The following is an 18439-nucleotide window of genomic DNA, read 5'->3' on the forward strand; positions in this document are numbered from 1 at the left end:
CTCTCTGGTCATTTTGTTCAATAGGTATCTTTATAAAATTGGTAAAAAATTAAAATCTGATTGAACCGGTTTCCAGCCTGGGTTTTTGCCCCGAGCCGTCTGAGCGTTCGACTGTAGAAGAATATCGACGTGATCTTTTGCCTCTTCATGGGACATGACACTTTTCCCCGCCGGCTCTGCAGCGTATGACGGGCCGTCGATATAAATACATCCGTGTGCGGCGGGCGGCACGATGAGCCACAAACACACGGAGCGGACACGCTAAAGCCGGAACAAACGCACGGAGCAGACACCCTAAAGCCGGAACAAACGCACGGAGCGGACACGCTAAAGCCGGAACAAACGCACGGAGCGGACACGCTAAAGCCGGAACAAACGCACGGAGCAGACACCCTAAAGCCGGAACAAACGCACGGAGCGGACACGCTAAAGCCGGAACAAACGCACGGAGCGGACACGCTAAAGCCGGAACAAACGCACGGAGCAGACACCCTAAAGCCGGAACAAACGCACGGAGCGGACACGCTAAAGCCGGAACAAACGCACGGAGCAGACACGCTAAAGTCGGAACAAACGCACGGAGCAGACACCCTAAAGCCGGAACAAACGCACGGAGCGGACACGCTAAAGCCGGAACAAACGCACGGAGCGGACACGCTAAAGCCGGAACAAACGCACGGAGCGGACACGCTAAAGCCGGAACAAACGCACGGAGCAGACACCCTAAAGCCGGAACAAACGCACGGAGCGGACACGCTAAAGCCGGAACAAACGCACGGAGCGGACACGCTAAAGCCGGAACAAACGCACGGAGCAGACACCCTAAAGCCGGAACAAACGCACGGAGCGGACACGCTAAAGCCGGAACAAACGCACGGAGCAGACACGCTAAAGTCGGAACAAACGCACGGAGCAGACACCCTAAAGCCGGAACAAACGCACGGAGCGGACACGCTAAAGCCGGAACAAACGCACGGAGCAGACACGCTAAAGTCGGAACAAACGCACGGAGCAGACACGCTAAAGTCGGAACAAACGCACGGAGCAGACACGCTAAAGTCGGAACAAACGCACGGAGCGAACACGCTAAAGTCGGAACAAACGCACGGAGCGGACACGCTAAAGCCGGAACAAACGCACGGAGCGGACGTGCTAAAGCTGGAACAAAAACACGGAGCGGAAACGCTAAAGTCGGAACAAACGCACGGAGCGAACACGCTAAAGCCGGAACAAACACACGGAGCGAACACGCTAAAGCCGGAACAAACACACGGAGCGAACACGCTAAAGCTGGAACAAACACACGGAGCGGACACGCTAAAGCCAGAACAGAGAAACGTGCGGCGTGGAAACTATCGCAAAAGGGCAACAAAAGTGTGTCGTTTAAAGTATCTGCACGTGGTATTACTGCAGTACTTTTGTCAACAAACAACAAAACAAAATGTCTTGTTGCAATTTTCCCGACAAGATTTGTGATCAGAGGTGGTTAGTCCTCCGGTACTTTTACTTCAGTTTTCAGACGTCAAACTTTTACTTCTACTCGAGTGACGTTTAGTTGGAAGTAACTGTACTCGTATGTAAAAGTTGTGGTTCCTCTTTTTACCGTGGGAAAGTAAAAAAACTTCTTGACAATATTAAATGATTTGAACACGTTTTCTGTCCTTTGAAAATACCAGATTTGGAACATTATTTAAACTTTTGTCCTTCACGATCACATTTTACATCAAAACTGTTACTCTTACTTGAGCATTAGTTCCTCCAAATACTTTTTTACGCTTACCCGAGTAAATTCTTGTACCGCTACGTTGTACTTTTACTTGTGTAGTATTATTTTTGAAGAAATGCTCCTCTTTTTGCCATTTTAACGATAAGATTCTGTTCAAAGTTCACATTTATGTTCATTAGCGTTTCCTCGTTGTGAGACAAATGAAGGTTTTTATGCTCCAGGAGGTCCTTTGCTGATTGCGTTTATTCAAGTTGCGATTGAGATTTGCTTAATCTTTAACTCTATAAGTGCATTTTCATGTCCTCACAGTTCAGGACGGACAAAAACATATAAAACAAGAAGAACGTCTCGTTTTTAATGCTATAATGGAAACCAAGTACTGAATAAATACAACGTTATCATTGAGGTCCTTCATAAAGGCTTTTACTCATCTGCACTGTGATTAGGGATGTCACCATTATTAGGTTGCCGTATTTTCCACACTATAAGGCACACCGGACTATAAGGCGCATTAAGCGATATAAAACATACCACACAAAATCGCTTGAGGTCAGTAAGCACATCCAGAATTACCGTATTTTCCAGACTATAAATCAAACCAGCCAAAAATGCATAATAGAGAAGAAAAAAACATATATAAGTTGCACTGGAGTATGAAATGCAGTTGCAAGTGTGAAAATATCAAATAATATCACATATAAGTCGCTCCAGAGAATAAGTCAGGGGTGGGCAATTATTTTCCTCCGAGGGCCATATTCGAATCCAGGCAAGTAGCGGAGGGCCGGCCTGCCATCATTGGTGTAAAAAAAAAAAAGAAAAATGAAATATCAAGTAAATATTACTTTTCTGTCAAATATAGGCTATTGAATCTATTATTTAATTGATTTCACGTCATATGTATTAAGGATACACGTGCAGACAGATGCCTGAGGGGGAGAAAGGGATTTTTTTTTTTTTTTTAAATATTACTTTGACAAGCTTGGAGGGCTGGATTGAAAGGCCCTGCGGGCCGGATCCGGCCCGTGGGCCATAGTTTGCCCACCCCAGGTATAAGTATAAGTATATAAGTATAAATACAAGTTGCACCCGGGCCAAAACTGTGAAAAAATGTGTGATTTATAGTCCGGAAAATACAATAATCCATATATAAGGCGCACTGGATTATAAGGCGCACTGTCGCTTTTTGAGAAAATGAAAGGCTTTTTAGTGCACCGTATAGTCGGAAAATACGGTAATCGATAATCGTGATTATTCTTCAGGTATAAATAACAATAGTGACAATTTTAAACGCAAAATTGAGTATTATTTGGTCAATATACGGCCAAAAATAGACCTAAATGTAAAGAACTTTATTTTATCTGGTCTTTTTTTTGGTCAAATTTAACTTTGTCTTTCAGAAAGTAAATTGTCATAAAACTGGTCACAAACCACACGAATGAAAATTAAAGATTTCACTTTTATTTGGCCACAGTCTCAATAATAATGAATAAAAGATCTTTTGACATCGTGACATCTCTAACTAACACGGTCTAATACTTTTATATTTTATTTACAGTAATTGTTTATTTGACACATTAATGGTCATCTGTAAAAGGAGAAAACCGCACACAAGACTGCCACTAAACATCTTTAACAATGCAGTGAGTCTGGTTTGCCTTCATTTTTCTGCTTGAGACATAGAAAACGTATAATGTTGACTTGAATTCGATGTGTTTTTACTGCCAGCTGGAAAAGGATCCTTGAAAAAGCCGTTATAAAAGCGGCGGAACACATTTTTTAAGGCAAAAATGCATTAAAGAGGCGGCAATAATCTGGAACAAACCCGACCCAGCACAGGAGGCCAACTTTATAAAACACTGCACCAAAACCGTCTCGAATAGCATCCTATAAATACACAAACGTACTTTCAATACTCACTCTGCAATATGTCGTGACTTAGAAAACCCTGTTGAAATGAACGACGCGGGGACAAAAGCTGTAGTTTTGCTCACATAAATATTTTCCCTCTTAGTCACACTTCGGTGTCAAATATTTGCCGAGCTGTAGCGATGCCACGTGGGAAAAAGAGATGTTTGTTTGACACGTTTATGGTGGAAGCTGAAGTTTGTGTCGGCGTCAATCACCCGAAGAAACAAATTACAAATGAGCACTTTTGAAACAATGACTTTTGAGCAACAGCTTGAACCACGATTCAAACTTTGACTCTAGTTGGTGTATTTGTACCTGTTGTACATATAAATGATCATTTTACACCAATCGAGTAGGTATTTGTGGAGAAAACGTTGAAAAATGACAGGAAGTGACATCACACTAGGGACGCTCGCATAGTTTACACAAAAGAAAATACTTTGGGGAAATTCTAAACATATTTAAACAAAATAAAATCACTCTCATATATTTTAATTCGTCAAATGAAAACAATTGTGACATTGGATGACATTTCAGTGTTTGCGGGGGAATTTCCTACTGTGAGGTCATCAACAACAAACAGGAAGTGAAATTATAAACCTAAAAAATTAGCTATTGTGGGATAATTTTAAAAAATAAAATAACAATCTTTAGCTAAATTAGATTAGAAAACTTAACTGGAACTTTAGTTGAATGAGTCGTCCGACCAGTAGGGGGCACTTTAAGCTTCACTATGACTTTTAAGATCAGTCGATGTTGGCAATAGTTCATCTAATCGCATTTTTTTTAACCGGTGATGCGATTATGGTGAGATTTAGAAGTTGTGTTCAAGATTCTGCACATTTTTACACGTCCAAAAGCAAGAGAAGACGTGCACAAACCTGTCACTACAACCACTGCATCAACGTAACGTTCAGTTTCTTTGCACTAATCCAGACTTTTCTGTTCATTTATTGTAATACGGTGAGATTTGAGCTGTGGAGAGTTGAATAAGTAACTTATATGCCTAATAAATAACTAATAATGTGTTAAGAAAACATGAAGGAAAGACAATTTAGGATTTCATCGTCGTTTTGGTCGTGACGTTCATTATCGCAAATACCAGTGCTGTATTTTCCGGACTATAAGTCGCACCGTTTTTCATAGTTATATACTCCGGAGCGACTTCTATGTGATATTATTTGTTATTTTCACACTTGCAACCGCATTTCATACTCCAGTGAAACTTATATATGTTTTTTCCTTCTCTGTTATGCATTTTTTTGGCTGGTGCAACTTATACTGCGGAAAATATAGTAATTGTTAAATCAAGACGTTTATTCTCACTCAAATTTGAAATCGTGCAATTGAAACGTGAGCAGCAGCAGCAGCAGCAGCAGCAATAGTAGCAATAGTAGCAATAGTAGTAATAGTAGTAATAGTAGTAATAGTAGTAATAGTAGTAATAGCAGCAATAGCAGTAGTAGCAGTAGTAGCAGTAGTAGCAGTAGTAGTAGCAGTACATGTTTTGACACTCTGCTAATCGATGCATGGAAAGGAAACGACCGTAGCTTGTTCTCGTCATTGATTTTCCTTGTCCCACTAAAGCTGTAGTTGTTTTTTTTCCCCTCAGCCCATCGGTGTTTCCACGGACACGACACTTCCCCCAGCAATGTCCGCCGCCAATAATTAACCACGGCAGCTCCGCAAACGGCAGAAACCCGTGTGGCGTTTGCTCGGCGCGCTCTCACTCGGCTCACAAAGTTCGACAGGAAGTGGCAACAATCGAAAGGCAAAGGCAGCGAACTGTCACGCGCGGTCGTTCCACCGTGGCTTCTCTGCGTTTTTAAAGACTTTAATTCAATCCGCTAATTTGGCATTCAAAAAAGGAGGCGTCTGAAAAACACGGAGCAGGCGATAAAATGATGCCGCGAATGACGCGAGAGGAAAGTGTTCGGCGAAACTGCTACAAAGCTACATCTAAAACGTACGTGAAAAATATTAGGGTTAAAATAAGAATAAATAGGTTAAAGTGCCTATGACATGTTTTTACGGTGTTCTAATTTTGAATTTAGTTGTTAGTTAGGTGTATTCATACCTGTTGTACATATAAATGATGTACCTGTTGTACATATAAATGATAGTTTTACACCAATCGAGCAGATGTTTGAGGAGAAAATATTGAAAAAAACTGTAGAAAATGACAGGAAGTGACATCAAAATATTCCATTTCATTCCAGTCAAAGTTCATCCATAATTTACAAAAAATAAACAACTTTTTTGACTTTCTAAACATCAATTAAACAAAATAAAATCGCACTCATATATTTGCAGCAGAAAGGATGAGGCTTTATCTTGAGGAGTTATCTTGAGTTTTGGGTGTGAATCGTGAGCTTAATCTGCATTTATACTGATAAATACTGTATTTTCCGGACTATAAGTCGCACCTTTTTCCATAGTTTTGGCCGGGATGCGACTTATACATATATTTAAACTTATATACTTATACTCCGGAGCGACTCCTATGTGATATTATTTGTTATTTTCACACTTGCAACCGCATTTCATACTCCACTGCGACTTATATATGTTTTTTTCTTCTCTATTATGCTATTTTTGGCTGGTGCGACTTATACTCCGGTGCAACTTATAGTCCGGAAAATAGGGTAGTAGTTTTCTGCTTAAATATTGTGTAATTGCATGATATCGTGGTCTTGACGGTGCACTTACAAGTTCAAATCGTAGAGATAATGAACAGGTTTGAGAGCTTTTTAAGCATCGCCACGCCCCGATTTCCCCACATCTCGTAGGCCTACTCGACAGCAACGAGCCCAATAAACTTAATTAATCCGACTTTACCCATGCGTCCCCGGCGGCGCTAATCACCGCCACAGCGTCTGCCAAAAGTTAATCACCGTTTGTAAATCCCGTACTTGAACTGCCCACAAAGAGTGTCCATCAAACGCGGGAGATTAGCGGTCATCCCTGGAATAACACTGAGCGCCGTTTTATCCACAAAAAACTCACTGCGATTGAGACTTGGAAAGACAAAAGAGGTTCGGTAAAAGCGTGATTTTAGAGCGGCCGCGTCAAAAGTTTCGTTTACGTCCAGGAAAATGGCAATGAACGCCATTTTTTATCCGTTTTTTTAAGTAAGAAGTGGAAAAACCTGGATCATTGAATGTTAGAAAATTATTCCTGATGCGTTTACTTGTGTTATATGGCCCTGTCTTAATACTAGCTTATTAAATATTGACATTTTATGCTTTTCCTGTGCATTGCGTCACTCCCACATGTCTAAACTTGGGCTCATTACAATATCATGCGAAAGCCGGTCCAATAACCTGCTTCTCCCGTGTTATTTTGCAATCAAATTAATCAATTTAAGAGACGCCATCCATCAAAAGGAGAAATCCATCCATCCATCCATCCATCCATTTTCTACCGCTTGTTCCCTTTCGGGGTCGCGGGTGACTGGAGCCTATCCCAGTGACTTCGGGCCTTAGGCGGGGTACACCCTGGACAGTGGCCAACTTGTCGCAGGGCGACAGGAGAAATGAGAAATATTATGCTTTTTTTCCCCCGGTACTTGTCATTGAACTATAACACAAGTAGATCAGTATTTCGCATTTCAAATCGTTGCAAACCGCAATATTGATCGAAAAAACAAAATAAATCCCCATTCAAAACCGCAGAAACCATGACATTTAATCGCAGAAAACGGCGCATTTTCATTTCGACCTTTGCATTTTTGACATTTCGGAACCCCAACGTCACGCCGAGTCCTAATTCTTCAAATAACTGCAACTAATTCAGTACAGCCGAGTGGGCGGGGAAGGGGGGTAGGTGAAAACGGGCATGTTCTGCACACCTCATTCGCAGCACAACGCACGCAAACAAAACATGACTCAAAATACAACGCCAACGATGAGGAAACACTGTTGTGACGAGGATAAAACCTCATTTAAAAAGTTGATTTTACGTCATATTTAGTGCATTTTAAAGATCGTTTCTCACATGCAGACTGACAGAGCACTCACTCTACTCTAAATGTGTGACCTGATATGTCCCCACAGGCAAAACAAACCGTGCGCAGTAGTAGTAGTAGTAGTAGTAGTAGTAGTAGCAGTAGTAGTAGTAGCAGCAGTAGTAGTAACTGTGTAAGTAGGTCGAGTCTTTAGTAGTTTTACCAATCCTAGGCTACTCCAGTAAACAGTTTAGAGTGCCATACGCTGCGCCCTTATGTCCACCGGTGCCCAGCCTGCGTAAAAACGTGGGTTTACGCAGAGTAGTTTGCGGAAGAAAACGCGAAATAAACACACAGCTAGCGGGCGGTTTCGCGTAAAGTTTGACTAGTGTCTCCTCCGCGTCGCGTCCACATTTCCAGCCCCCGCGCCGAGCTAAGGACCCCGCACCGAACGAAACCCCCACGAGCGCCGAATCCGAAAGCGCCGACGGAACGCGAGAGAGGCGCGGCGGAAACACGTACCGAAAACACGTCTACGTCCGTGGCAGCCATGGCGGTCGGTGCGGCGGCGGTCCGTGGAGCAGCCCCTCGTCTCTGTCGCACTCTCTCGGGCCTGAACTACGGCAGAAGCGGCGGCGGCGGCAGCAGCAGCCCGAGCCGTGGAGCCGTGGAGCCGTGGAGGTGCGGAGCGGGTTAGGGGAGGAAGCGGAGCGCTGGGCGACGGAGCGACGTGCGCGGCGGAGAAGAGCAGCAGCGGATCGAGAGGAGTGAGTGCTGCGGAGACGCGGGTTCGCTCTCAGGACACGCCTCTTCCGGGGGCAAAGCCAGCGTTTTTAATCAAGTCTGGAGGATTTTATTATTATTTATTTTATTATGAGCTGTGACGGTGATAGAGATGATAAGAGTGCGAGGCTAATCGATAATCGGGATTGTTCAGGACATAATGTAATTGTCAGAACTAAAGCACGACAATCTTGACAAATTAAGAAGCAAAATTAAGTATTTTTTGTTCAATATACGGCCCAAAAATAGACCTAAATGTAATAACTAGTTTTTTTTATCTGGCTGTTTTTGTCACAATTAACTTTATTTAGTCAGAAAGCTCAATTTCGTAAAACCTTAGGGATCATCTCAAAATGGGTTGAAGCTGAAAAGACGTAATTTCTTTCGTCTCTCTCTGGACCCCCTCCCCCCCTCAAAAGACGAAAGACTGGCTTCACATAAAATGTTACGCGTTGATAAAACGATAGTAGCTTGGTCCAGGATGAGTAGAAGTTATGAATTCTCCAAATAATGTCACCTGTTGCGCATGTTTGTTTACTCAATCCACATGGTCCACGACGCGCCGTGGCCAGCGCGGGGAGCGGGGCGGGTGCTCCCTTGCACGGGCCACTGCGCGCTGTGATCACAACGCATCGTGAGCACGGGCCGCACACGGGCCGCGGTGCACCGTGCTCCCCCGTACGCACTCCCCGTGCTCCGCGCCGCACCCGCCGCCTAATGTTGGCCTAATGCTCGTTGCTGAGAGAGTTTTTTAGCATTTCAAAACAATTACTGCCACAACGATGTATTGAAGCTTCAAAGCAACAAAAAGCTTCTTCTTCTTCTTCTTCTTCTTCTTTGGTGTTTTATGGCAGTTGGTATCCAAGAGTCACATTACCTCCAGCTACTGTAGTTATACGGACTTTAGACTTTATTCTATAGACGTTATTCTCCCGCATCCTTAGTAACATGGTAGACAGTAAAAACAAATATATGTATTATATTTCACTGTTGTTTGGTGACATCCCTTGCTGATGATCATGTGTATTTTTGACATATGATGTTTGTCTGTTTTCCTTGCAGACAAATGGTCTATGTATTTCTACACGTTTTACAGGCAAAGTCAAAGCTAACATACCATTCAATGCACATGGTCCTGTGCGTTATTTTTTGTGACAACCACGGCTTGTTTCATTAGCATTTAAATTCACCTCTAAATTATTTCATGCCCTCGAGCAAAATGTGCCACTTTTCCCGCAAGTGCTCGACATGTCGTTGCCTCTCTGTTTAACACTATCATTTAAATACATGGAACAGCAAGGGCTTTTGGACAAATCACCATGTTTTTTCTCCTCATTCTGGCACAATTCTGCTATAACTTGTGCTTGAAAACTGTGAGCTGCAGAATCCCATGATCTCCCGTGAGTCTTCTTTGCAAAGCGTCTGATTTTTGTCTCGTTTTGGTCTGATTGACGTTTATCTTATCAGTGGCACATGTTTTCCACTGACTCCTGTGTGTTCGGTCCAGAGCGTGGAACTCTCTTGCCTCCACTCTGACTCTTTGACGAGCCGATCCAACATGGCCGCGTCAGAGGAACGCCCCTCGCGCTCTGGAATGCCGCTGCTCACGTGACAAGCCGCGACAGGAGCGACGTGGAGGAGAAACACGCGCGTCACCGGCGTCAGCAGCATCACCGCATACTTGAAACATCACCTGCATTCATAATCATAATCATAATCATAATCATATTCAGTCACAACGACGTGGCGTGTCATGCTGAAGAGTGGACCAATCACAAAGCGCGGCTGCAATCCATGAATCGCAATTATGAAAACTGTCATTCAAAAAAAATGGGATGTGTAACAAAAAAAGTCAATTTATTAATAGAAAATAGGTATAATTCGTGGTCTATGAGAAGCCTGGTTGCATCTGTGTATCTATGTTTTTATTTTGTTTTTTGCTTTAGCTGCAGGTGAATAGGAAAAAATCTTAAATTAAATATTTCATATGTTTAATACTTCTTCTGTGGTTTATTTTAACATTTTTATAAAAAGAAAATGCACTGTATCATCTATTGTTTTTCCCTGTGTAATGTTTTCACGTGTAAATAAGGCATTTTGTGTGTAAGAATTGGACACATTTATCAGACTTAACAGACTCTGGACTCCATACGACCACTGTTTGGACTTTAATGTGTTGTCATTTTGTTTCTGTAATTGTTCTGTGCTACCTTTGTTATTTTTATGTTGTCTATTGCATTTTGCGTTTTTTTAATATTGAAAAGAATAAAATTACCTTCACCATAGCATATCAGTTTGTACTATTTACAGAGGGAATTTTGGATATCTTAGAATTTAACTTAACTTACCTATTCTTGCTGAATATTTTGAGGGTCAAAATTTGAATAAATCAGGATTATATAATTAGATATCAACAAATCCCTCTGTGAATTCTGTCAAAATCTCATTAAAGATGACAGATTGCAGGTCTTTACAGTGCAGATATTGAGTGTCCGGACAGTTTGGGATTGTATCATGTTCTACAGTAAAAACACATTGAATATTTCCTGGAGTGTTGCAGATGTATTGCTCCACTGGCAACATTAAAAATACATGGCTCCAGATACATGTCAGAGAGGCTCGTGCATTATTAACGCTGTGAGTAAGTATTGATATGGAGTGTCAACAACAGGACGTCAATGTGATTATTATTAAGTCATGCACGGTGTTAAACAGGCCGACGCCCTCGTGGAATAACGGGTGGTGTCGGCTTTGTCATTAAACAGATAAAGACAATGATGTCATCGGCGCGAACACAAATAGCTCTGAATAACAAGCCTGGATTTAAACGACCTGGTGAAGACGCCTCTGTTTTTGGCACAATAAATCGTTTTATTTGTATTTAACGTGTTTAATTCAAATAGACAATAACAGAAATGCCTGAGTTTTTATTTTTTAACTACTGTGTATTTGTATTTGATATAAGATAAGATAAGATATGCCTTTATTTGTCCACACAATGGGGAAATTGCAGTGTTGCAACGCAAGTAGATACAGAAGTAAAGGAACAGATAACTTATAGGAAGCTTTAAAAAACACTCTTAATAGAAAAACTCTTATAAACAAAACTCCTTCAGACAGAACCTCTCATATTCTAAATAAGGAATAGAGGGAAAAAATAAACAAAATAAAATAAACAAATAAGAAAACATAAGACAAATAATAATAATCATAGTAATAATGGCAAAGTAAACACTCTTATTTACAGCAGTTATATGACATGTATATGAATATGACATTATTGCGTATGAGTATGACAGTAATTGCACATGAATATCGACAGTATTGCACATGATTATGTCAGTATTGCACATGCGTATGTCAGTATTGCACATGATTATGTCAGTATTGCACATGGTTATGTCAATATTGCACATGGTTATGTCAGTATTGCACGTGATTAAGTCAGTATTGCACATGGTTATGTCAGTATTGCACATGCGTATGTCAGTATTGCACATGATTATGTCAGTATTGCACATGGTTATGTCAGTATTACACATGGTTATGTCAGTATTGCACATGATTAAGTCAGTATTGCACATGGTTATGTCAGTATTGCACATGCGTATGTCAGTATTGCACATGCGTATGTCAGTATTGCACATGATTATGTCAGTATTGCACATGATTAAGTCAGTATTGCACATGATTATGTCAGTATTGCACATGGTTATGTTAGTATTGCACATGCGTATGTCAGTATTGCACATGATTATGTCAGTATTGCACATGATTAAGTCAGTATTGCACATGGTTATGTCAGTATTGCACATGCGTATGTCAGTATTGCACATGATTATGTCAGTATTGCACATGGTTATGTCAGTATTACACATGGTTATGTCAGTATTGCACATGGGTATGACAGTATTGCACAAGGTTATGTCAGTATGCACATGGTTATGTCAGTATTGCACATGCGTATGTCAGTATTGCACATGGTTATGTCAGTATTGCACATGGTTATGCCAGTATTGCACATGGTTATGACAGTATTGCACATGGGTATGACCGTATTGCACATGGGTATGATAGTATTGCACATGGTTATGACAGTATTGCACATGGTTATGACAGTATTGCACATGGGTATGACAGTATTGTACATGGTTATGACAGTATTGCACATGGTTATGACAGTATTGCACATGGGTATGACAGTATTGCACATGGGTATGCCAGTATTGCACATGGTTATGACAGTATTGCACATGGTTATGACAGTATTGCACATGGGTATGACAGTATTGTACATGGTTATGACAGTATTGCACATGGTTATGACAGTATTGCACATGGGTATGACAGTATTGCACATGGGTATGCCAGTATTGCACATGGTTATGACAGTATTGCACATGGTTATGACAGTATTGTACATGGTTATGACAGTATTGCACATGGTTATGACAGTATTGCACATGGGTATGACAGTATTGCACATGGGTATGCCAGTATTGCACATGGTTATGACAGTATTGCACATGGTTATGACAGTATTGCACATGGTTATGACAGTATTGCACATGGTTATGACAGTATTGCACATGGGTATGACAGTATACACGTGTTCAGGGCTTACAGTGTTTGTTGTAGAGTCTGACAGCAGCAGGGACGGTCCACATCGATGAGAGTGTGTCAGTCCAATGTAAATGTGCCAGAGCAGGTTCACTTTCACCTGTCGTTTTCCCACTGCAGGTTCACTTTCACCTGTCGTTTTCCCACTGCAGGTTCACTTTCACCTGTCGTTTTCCCACTGCAGGTTCACTTTCACCTGTCGTTTTCCCACTGCAGGTTCACTTTCACCTGTCGTTTTCCCACTGCAGGTTGATGAGAGTCTTCAGATTCTGATGGAGACAGAAAACAGGACATAAACACGCTAAAGACCAGTGAGATCCAACACTTTAGATGAGGCTCACACACTGTGAAGAGAAACATGACAATAGACCAGCCATTCCCAACACGTTTGGACAGACGACTTTTCCGCATTTCAACAGAATGTGGGCGGGACGGGCGGGACGGGCGGGACGGGCGGGACGGGCGGGACGGGCTGGTCAGGTAAACAACAGACAGTAATGTCACAATCTCAACAACAAGGTTCACATTGTGCTCACACGTCTGATTAACACATCTACTAAAAGTATGAAAGGATGTCATGTTCCTCAGTCTGTCCCACGAAGACTGTCCCACAAAGACTTTCCCACAAAGACTGTCCCACGAAGACTGTCCCATAAAGTCTGTCCCACGAAGACTGTCCCATAAAGTCTGTCCCACGAAGACTGTCCCATAAAGTCTGTCCCACGAAGACTGTCCCATAAAGTCTGTCCCACAAAGACTGTCCCGTGAAGACTGTCCCATGAAGACTGTCCCACGAAGACTGTCCCACAAAGACTGTCCCATGAAGACTGTCCCACGAAGACTGTCCCACGAAGACTGTCCCACAAAGACTTTCCCACAAAGACTGTCCCATGAAGACTGTCCCACAAAGACTGTTCCACGAGGACTGTCCCACGAAGACTGTCCCACAAAGACTGTCCCGTGAAGACTGTCCCACAAAGACTGTCCCACGAAGACTGTCCCACGAAGACTGTCCCACAAAGACTGTCCCACGAAGACTGTCCCATAAAGTCTGTCCCACGAAGACTGTCCCATTAAGTCTGTCCCACAAAGACTGTCCCGTGAAGACTGTCCCGTGAAGACTGTCCCACGAAGACTGTCCCTTAAAGTCTGTCCCACGAAGACTGTCCCATAAAGTCTGTCCCATAAAGTCTGTCCCACAAAGACTGTCCCGTGAAGACTGTCCCATGAAGACTGTCCCACGAAGACTGTCCCACAAAGACTGTCCCATGAAGACTGTCCCACGAAGACTGTCCCACGAAGACTGTCCCACAAAGACTTTCCCACAAAGACTGTCCCATGAAGACTGTCCCACAAAGACTGTTCCACGAGGACTGTCCCACGAAGACTGTCCCACAAAGACTGTCCCGTGAAGACTGTCCCACAAAGACTGTCCCACGAAGACTGTCCCACGAAGACTGTCCCACAAAGACTGTCCCACGAAGACTGTCCCATAAAGTCTGTCCCACGAAGACTGTCCCATTAAGTCTGTCCCACAAAGACTGTCCCGTGAAGACTGTTCCGTGAAGACTGTCCCACGAAGACTGTCCCTTAAAGTCTGTACCACGAAGACTGTCCCATAAAGTCTGTCCCACAAAGACTGTCCCGTGAAGACTGTCCCATGAAGTCTCCTCTGCTCCAGGCTCGAGTCTTTGTCATTAAGTATAAACTGGTTCATTGGGGCTCGACCACGACGGGAACAGATAAATAAGAAATCCCAATTTCAGGGGTTTGACCACATGTGGCCCACATGAAATGGGGTTTATGTGGGCCCCATCTGGGCCCCATCTGGGCCCCACTTTACATCTCAAATCCAATGTCCGAGGATTATCAGACTGTTAAACTATTAGAGCTCAACCAAATGTGTTTTAATTGTATTTCTCACATTTTTACCTTTTACTTTTTAAATGACAAAAGATAATTCATAGAAATAATAACAGTATTGATGATGAGAGGCTGCAATGGAGGATAAATACTTTTGTACTTTCTTATAAATATAACTTTTTTATATATATTTTTAACTATATATAGTTACAAATCCAGACATGATGATCAGATTTATTTTCACACACAAACAAACACCAACAATCGGATCTAAATATTGTGTCTAAATATTGTGTCCAGAGAGAGAATACTTACAAATAAAGTCTATTATTGATGAAAAACAGACATTGTCTATTATCTTTTGACATATTGATGTAATAATGTCGCTGTCTTGTGTGTTTTTGAGTCTTTATAGTCCAAATAATGATTAAAACGATCAAAATACCACACAATTATGTTGTATAGCCTTGTCACAATTAACATATTATCAAGTATTCATATTTTACTGGACATAACGCACAAACACATCCTGCCCTGTTACAGTTTGCACACATTATTCAAATCTTATGTAAATGCCTCATCCACGTGTGCATTTCCCCGGATAGTTCCTCCCTCAGGTGGAACAGCGGGCGGAGGGAGGGAGAGTGACCGGCCGCAGGTGAGAGAGCAGCGCACCGTCCCGGGACAGACGCGCTCCTGCTACACCCCCCGCGGGGAACAACACGCACCGCCGCCGGGACACTCGGAGGGACACACCCGAGGGACGACACCCGAGGGACGACAGCCCGCGCCATGGACCTCACGCAACAGTCCGTGCTGTCGTTCCTGATCGCGGAGGGGGGAACGGTGAGGAAGAGCGCGCTCGTGCGACGGTTCAAAGGTTCCACCGACTGCGACGATCCCGCGGAGCGAGAGCGCAACCGGGCCCTGTTCCGGGACCTGGTCAACAGCGTCGCCGTGGTCAGGGAAGTGGACGGCGCGAAGTACGTGGTGGTCAGGAGGAAATACGAGCCGTTGGTGGAGAGTTACCGGGCGCGCGAGGAAGAGAAGGAGGAAGAGAAGGAAGAGAAGGAGGAAGAGAAGGAGGAAGGGAAGGAAGAAGAGGAGAGAGCTGCGGGCGCAAGGGCAGACGTGGTGCCTGAAGGTGAGCCACAGTGCCCCCTAGGTGAGCCACAGCGCCCCCTAGATGAACCACAGCGCCCCCTAGTGCCGAGCGAAGAAGCGCGCGACGACCGTGAACGCGGCGGGAATCTGAACCCGATCGCGATGGCGTTACAAAGATGCACACACGACGTTAAACTGAAGAGGAGCATGCATTTCGACGTGCAAAGCCAACGGGCGAAACCGCAAAGCAAGCCCTACGCGTTACCGCTGAGGACGCCGCCCACCCAAGTCCAGATCCATAAGATAAACGATGACCCGGGCCAGGCGGCGACGGGATGGGCTCGAGCGAGCGCCAACGCGGGCTCGCCGGGTTCAAAACGGGCGACAAAAAGCGCCAAAGTGTCCGCGGAGGTGAGAGAAAGCCGTAGCAGCCCGTCGCTGGTGCCGCTGGAGCAGACGGAGCACGAGTGGCTGGTGAAGTGCGCGTCCGGACACTGGAGTCAAGTGTACGGGATGCTAATGCGGGACAGCCAGCTCGCCGAGAAGAAGGACTTCATCTCTGGGTTCACCGCGCTGCACTGGGCGGCCAAGTTCGGCAGGAGCGACATGCTGACCAAGATCCTGGACGTGTCGAAGCGCGGCGGGGCGGAGGTGGACGTGAACGCCAAGGCGCGCGGCGGGTACACGCCCTTGCACATCGCGGCGCTGCACGACCAGGAGTACATCCTGGCGATGCTGGTCGGAGAGTACGGAGCGGACGCCAAAATACGAGACAACTGCGGGAGGAGAGCGCACCATTACCTGCACAAGGGCGTGTCCCCGACCGTCAAGGAGATGCTGGGCCAGCCCAAACCCAACGCCGACGACGACAAGGAGGTCAGAGGCGTCCAGAGCGAAAAAGAGGAGCAAGACGTGTTCCCGGATCTGTCCAAGGGTCTGCACTCCATCAGTAAGTTGTTCCAGCCGACTCTGACCGGGCACAAGAGGAAGTCCAAGCAGAGGCCGGCGCTGAGCTCGCTTCAGGACGAGCCGGAGACGGAAGGACGTGAGGACGGACGGCACAGGCTGCACTCGGACGTCTTCATGTGAAACTGTCGGGGGTTTCGCTCACGTCGCACTGACAACGGCTTTGATCGCCACTGCAGCCGTCGCCGTGGTTACATTATGATATTTGCTGTTTTGATTATGATGCTACAACTGGACTAAAGACTTAACAACAAAGCGAAATGTATATGTGCGAGCAGAAGCCATGTGTCAAGTTTAAGTAACAATACTTTAAAATGATATATATAAGTAAGAAGTAGTGACCCAAGTGATTACTCAAGTGAGAGTATAAAAACTGCAGAAATGTTTGTTGATTTAAGCTGATTCAAGCGTGACATAATCTACAGATTCTGGTATTTTGAAAAAATAAACTCAAAAAGTCACATTAATGCTCGTGTGAGACGTTTATTTATGTTTTTAACTTGTACTGATTTATTCACAGTCGGAAAAGTGACTAAAACTGTTAAACCAAATATTACTCATGCGGTGGTGGAAAGAGTACTACAAATAAAAGTAAAAGTACAGATACACGGCTTAAAAGGTACTCAAGTACAAGTACAAGTACAGCTTTTACCCGGGTAAAAGTAAAAAGTACACATTGTTCGGACTAAATTTAGTCGTTTTGGGCAGCAGTTTGCACATTCTTTCAGCTCAATTACGTGTTTAAAAATCTGCTCGAAAAACGTACAATTGCTCAAAAATGACTGAATTACAGCATTTATTGTACAGTATTTACTGAGTATTTGTAATTGGAAAAGTATTTGATACATAAGATGAGTTTAAAGCTTAAGTTGTTGCGTTTTATAACAACATTATCACAAAAATGACAAAGTAAAACCAGCTGAGTTCAACTGTTGGGTCACGATAAGGTCACTGTCAATCAAGTTTACGGCGGCGCAGATGGGTGTGGCTGAGTGTGTGTCCGTCGCCTGTGATTGGCTGTCATTTTCAAAGGTTTATTTTGTCAACAGAGGCTTAAACGGACGAATGTTTCAACTTAGCGACAATGCTAACGCAACTGTCAAGAGTTTAGCCTTAAACGCCAGAAAACACAGAAAAGATGAGTCGATTTGTTAATTAAAAAAAGGCAATTTAAATGAAATATTTGTCGGGAAAATGACACGTTTGAAATGACAGACGATGCGGTTGTACGTGAACTCTGTAATTACTTCAACTTTCAACTTTTGCTATTACGTTGCTGTTAAGTGGAATGATTTACTGCTAACTGCGGCCCGAGGCGGTCGAAGCGGTTACGGGGAAGTTTTCCTGCCACATTTTGTCTTGATTTTAGATTCTTTAGACTGCTGCGTGATATTACAGTATAATAACAGTCATCGCCGTTGGTTTTCACACTAATATTAGCACAGAATCCAGATTTCAGGACTGAACATTGCACGACATCACGAGGACTCTGCGCCAAACCAAGCTAGTTTTAGTCGTCACAA

General features: G+C 43.6%; 2 protein-coding genes across 3 annotated transcripts in view; one reads left to right on the forward strand and one right to left on the reverse strand.

Moving 5' to 3' along the window:
* septin8a (septin 8a) overlaps positions 1-8278 on the reverse strand; it is a 63274-nt gene extending 54996 nt beyond the window's left edge. Inside the window, exon 1 of one of the 2 annotated variants that reach the window (XM_072445696.1) lies at positions 8103-8278. In XM_072445696.1, coding sequence (XP_072301797.1) covers positions 8103-8132 — 30 coding nt within the window. In that variant the 5' untranslated portion in view covers positions 8133-8278. The remainder of the gene's footprint in view (positions 1-8102) is intronic. The other variant, XM_072445697.1, reaches the window with a different exon arrangement.
* Positions 8279-15570: 7292 nt separating this feature from the next.
* sowahaa (sosondowah ankyrin repeat domain family member Aa) lies at positions 15571-17289 on the forward strand. Its single transcript, XM_072445477.1, has one exon. It carries the CDS (start codon positions 15639-15641, stop codon positions 17037-17039), a length of 1401 nt encoding a protein of 466 aa, XP_072301578.1. The 5' UTR covers positions 15571-15638; the 3' UTR covers positions 17040-17289.
* Positions 17290-18439: the final 1150 nt, after the last annotated feature.

This window comes from Eucyclogobius newberryi, unplaced genomic scaffold, assembly GCF_026437365.1.
Source record: "Eucyclogobius newberryi isolate DKJ021-1_F unplaced genomic scaffold, fEucNew1.0.hap1 SCAF_15, whole genome shotgun sequence".
Classification (NCBI taxonomy): Eukaryota; Metazoa; Chordata; class Actinopteri; order Gobiiformes; family Gobiidae; genus Eucyclogobius; species Eucyclogobius newberryi.